Here is a 3902-nt window from a genome sequence, read left to right as displayed (position 1 = left end):
AGCATGAATACTAATGCTGTTTAGAGCTTCTCATAAATTTCCCATTTGAGTGAAAAAAAACATATTAAATCAAAAATTGTGAAGGCCGAGGGGTGGGTGTATGTAAATTAAAATAATAAATAATTTGATTAATTTCAAATAAGAGTGAATAAAACCACCACCTAGATTTTTTGGGGAGTCTGAACCAACAAGTTAGTAGTAGTGTTGTCAGATGTCCCCAATTCCACCTTTCTGTGTTTTTCTCACCTGCATCTCTCAATCCTTTCTCATTCTTGTTCTCTCTCTCACACACAAACACACACACACACAGAAGTGTTAAACCTTTCCTTCCTCTGCAGGAGGAGATTATCACCTGCTGACCTGACCAGAGGTCAAGAGAGGATGTGTTGACTTTCAGTGATGTGTTAACTGGGTCATGTCATGGTAGGAGGAGTAGTCAGGCCAAAAAAAACCACTGTGTCTTCACACTTTATCCTTGCTTGAGGTTTCAAAGAATGTGAATATTGTACTGATATGGCTTGAACTATAGAAGGATATTTAGAATTATTTATTTTTTATTGTATTGTGTGGTTTCACCATCTTATCTTGTGCAAAGTAGATGCAGAAGTCAGGCCTATAAGACCAGAGCCTATGCAAAAAAGGCATATTTCACAGTTATGCTTCAACTTAATTGTTTTCTTGGAGGATCAATTTATTTGTCATGAAAAGTAAACAGCGATTTTAGAGAAAATCAAGGGTTTATAACTCATTTCTCTACCTTTGTATTCAATTTCTGGGAATAAACCTCATTATTTTTCAATGCATGTTTGGAAAACCTCTCTTTCCATGAAAGTTTTTCTCAGATATGAATTTATTATATACCCTTAAGTAATATTTGACACTGGGAGATCTCTCAGCTGCCACATGTAGGTCTAAGTTAGAAGCAGCCTAGAAGAACTACATGCTATCATTTAACCCAGATAACATATTAGTGGTTTCTTTGGCAACTTTTTTAAGACCATTACTTTGCATTGCACAGGCAGTGCTGAACTAACAGATCTCTCCATTTGCTTCAAAGAGGATTACTGTTCCTTCTGCTTAGCTTAGTTACCTCAAATTAGGATGAGGGTAAGGAGAGGTCTGCTGTCTACAGCAGCCATCTGTCTGTGGACAGTCGAGCGCTCACGCTGTTGTAAATGGAGACAAGTCTGGAGTTGGATGTTTTGATATTCCCAGATAAAGTGAGGATTGCTACTCCGGAGGAACTCACAGAATGGGAACTTGAGACTGCGAGCCAGGTGTCCATTCCCACCGTCCGACTCTTTGTGGCACTGTACCCATACAACCCTGCTGCAATGTCTCCCAACTATGACACGGCTGCAGAGGAGCTGCCTTTTGTACCAGGCCAGATAATCAAGGTAAAAACCATGCAACGTCTTTTACTTTTGCAACTTCATGTACAAGTCATGCAGGTAAAATACTGTACAATTTTTTTTATGCCGCTGGCATGTATAACTCATATGTTTGAGTTGTATTTCCTCACTTCATCAGTTGAAAAACTTCTTCGAAAGAACATGATGGTGTTTCCTGTTTGTGCTAGATTCAGGCCAGCTAAGTGTGTACAAAGATATGAGCTTTTTTTCTTTATTTCCTGTCACCATTTCTAACTGATTGATGTGATTTGTCGCCTTTTCACTGAATGTGTTTGCTGCGGCAACATGCATGTATACACATGAATTTCTTTTCTTCTTCCAAAACTTAAATTAAAGTAATAAAACTAACTGTCTCTGCATTTATTAGGTGTTTGGAGACAAAGACCATGATGGTTTCTATCACGGTGAGTCCGGAGGTCTCTCTGGTTATGTGCCAAGCAACATGGTGGCTGAAATCCCAGTGGACGATGAGTACCTGAAGCATCTACTCATGCAACAGGGATTCCTGCCTGTAGACCACACAGGTATCAACCCTCTGTTTCTGCAGGACACTGTGCTGTAACACACTGCCAGTAACGTCTGGGTTACAGGGAGGCTGCTTGCACTGAGCTGCTCCCCAGGGTAAATGTTTGTAACTGGAGGAAGTTACTTAAGTTAAAAAAAGATACTATGACAAATAAGAAGAAGTAAAAGTAATACAGAAATATTGAGTGAATACTACAAAAATGACTTAAAAGTGTGAATATAAGATTAATGATTTCTTTCAGTGCACTTGCTCAAAGGTTGTTGTTTACTTAAGTATGTTAGCTGTTATTTCTTTGAGGTTTGTGCAAATTGATTCTCTATTTTAGCATTAAAGTTATGTGATTTCAAAGGAGTGTTTGTGTATTTTGCCTCACAGGTATGTCTTTAACGCCAGATCTGAGCGACGTAGCAAGCATCCCTGATGATGTGATTGTTCGACGAATGGTGGCCTTATTTGACTATGATCCATGGGAAAGTTCACCCAACATGGACAGTGAAGTAAGCACTATAATGACACATGAACCACGCTATATATATTTAACCACTTTCTACTTATCTGTTGTTTCAAATATAACAAAGTGGTTTGTGGTGATGTTTCAAAACATAATAGTTTTTACTCTTTTTGTCTCTCAAAGGTTGAACTTGGCTTTCGTTCAGGAGATATCATATATGTGTTAGGTGACATGGATCAAGACGGATTTTACTATGTGAGTGTCAATACAATGATTGCTGCTTAGTTCTTACACTGACTTTGCACACAAGTTTAACTTTCAACTCAATTTTAAGGGGGATCTGCATGGACGACGAGGTTTGGTTCCATCAAATTTCTTGCAGCCACTCCCCTGGGATTAGAAGAAAAGTCCACGCTACAGTAGGACGTTTGCTACAAATGCCAAGTCTCAGACACAGTGAGAAATCAGCAGTTTCTTAAAAATATTGTTAAATGGGCATTTTTATGTGTCAAAAAAAATCTTTTTTTATTTTTTATATTATAGTACGGCACTTCACCTGCTTTAGATTGCAAATCAGTGAGGATCTATGCAAATAAGCAATTAATTAGTAGTTGTAACTAGTGTTACCGGTATTGATCAGGATGCAGCAAAGTAAAAAGAGTTCTCGTCATACAATTGTCAGATAATTCATTTATTGAAAAAATGTAACAAAAATTACAAATCATATGGTGAAAAATCCCAGAAAATTACAAATTCAAATCATGTATATTTTAAAAATCAAAAAGATCTTTAACTCAAAAACAAAAAGCCAAACATGAGCCAGTGGCTGAATTTATAAAATGAAATTTTCTATATATCTGAAAATGTGTTACAATATGAACAATTTGTAATTATTTCAATCATACCTGATGGCAATGGATAGATTAGTTTAGCCTTAATAACACGCTTCTAGTCTCAGTTTTTTGCAGACCAGTGTATATGTCCATATTTGCCTTATACCCTATTTTTATATTTTATATAACTGGCTCATGGTTACTTCATATGGAGAAATTAGGAGAAAATATTTTTTCGTTTTGCAGTAATTCTTATGTAAAAAAATCCCAACAGAAACTTTGTATAAAGGAAGTGATTAATGTTATACTCATGTTATCAATGCAAGAACTGTAAAGCAGAAACTGAAAATAAACTATCTTGAATTTGTACAATGCTTACCTGCTTTCTTTTAACTCTAGATTTCATCTACCTGTTTGTACTAGTTCATGATTTTACTTAATTAAAAAAAGATATATATTCTGACAGGTTTCACATTCACCGTTATGCTATCAATTTGTAATAAATGAACACAATACAAGATTAAATGACAAACGCAACAGAGAAATTTGGCAGGTTTTCATAACGGGCCTACAAGTTTTAAAATTTTTCACACAGTCCGTTGGTTTCTTCTTTTACATTTCTCTGCAGCCAACAGTATACTCATCCATAAAGTAGGAAACACTACACTGTGTAGTGACGT

The 3902-nt window shown here is 36.3% G+C and overlaps 1 protein-coding gene across 1 annotated transcript; it reads left to right on the top strand.

The window, feature by feature from the left end:
- The first annotated feature begins 1112 nt into the window (after positions 1-1112).
- si:ch211-105f12.2 (RIMS-binding protein 2-like) lies at positions 1113-3591 on the top strand. The gene is made up of 5 exons (XM_044202414.1): positions 1113-1397; positions 1780-1936; positions 2314-2435; positions 2573-2644; positions 2724-3591. Exons 1-5 carry the CDS (start codon positions 1176-1178, stop codon positions 2787-2789), a joined length of 639 nt encoding a protein of 212 aa, XP_044058349.1. The 5' UTR covers positions 1113-1175; the 3' UTR covers positions 2790-3591.
- Positions 3592-3902: the final 311 nt, after the last annotated feature.

The sequence above is a fragment of the Siniperca chuatsi genome, linkage group LG7, assembly GCF_020085105.1.
Source record: "Siniperca chuatsi isolate FFG_IHB_CAS linkage group LG7, ASM2008510v1, whole genome shotgun sequence".
NCBI classification, from domain to species: domain Eukaryota; kingdom Metazoa; phylum Chordata; class Actinopteri; order Centrarchiformes; family Sinipercidae; genus Siniperca; species Siniperca chuatsi.
Note: the sequence above shows the minus strand (reverse complement) of the source record. Positions and strands in the feature narration are given on the sequence as shown.

Coding starts and splice junctions, on each gene's coding strand:
- si:ch211-105f12.2 (XM_044202414.1), top strand. CDS start 1,176: ATGGAGACAAGTCTGGAGTTGGATGTTTTGATATTCCCAGATAAAGTG. Junction 1,937..2,313: donor CCTGCCTGTAGACCACACAG/GTATCAACCCTC, acceptor TTTGCCTCACAG/GTATGTCTTTAACGCCAGAT. Junction 2,436..2,572: donor CACCCAACATGGACAGTGAA/GTAAGCACTATA, acceptor TGTCTCTCAAAG/GTTGAACTTGGCTTTCGTTC.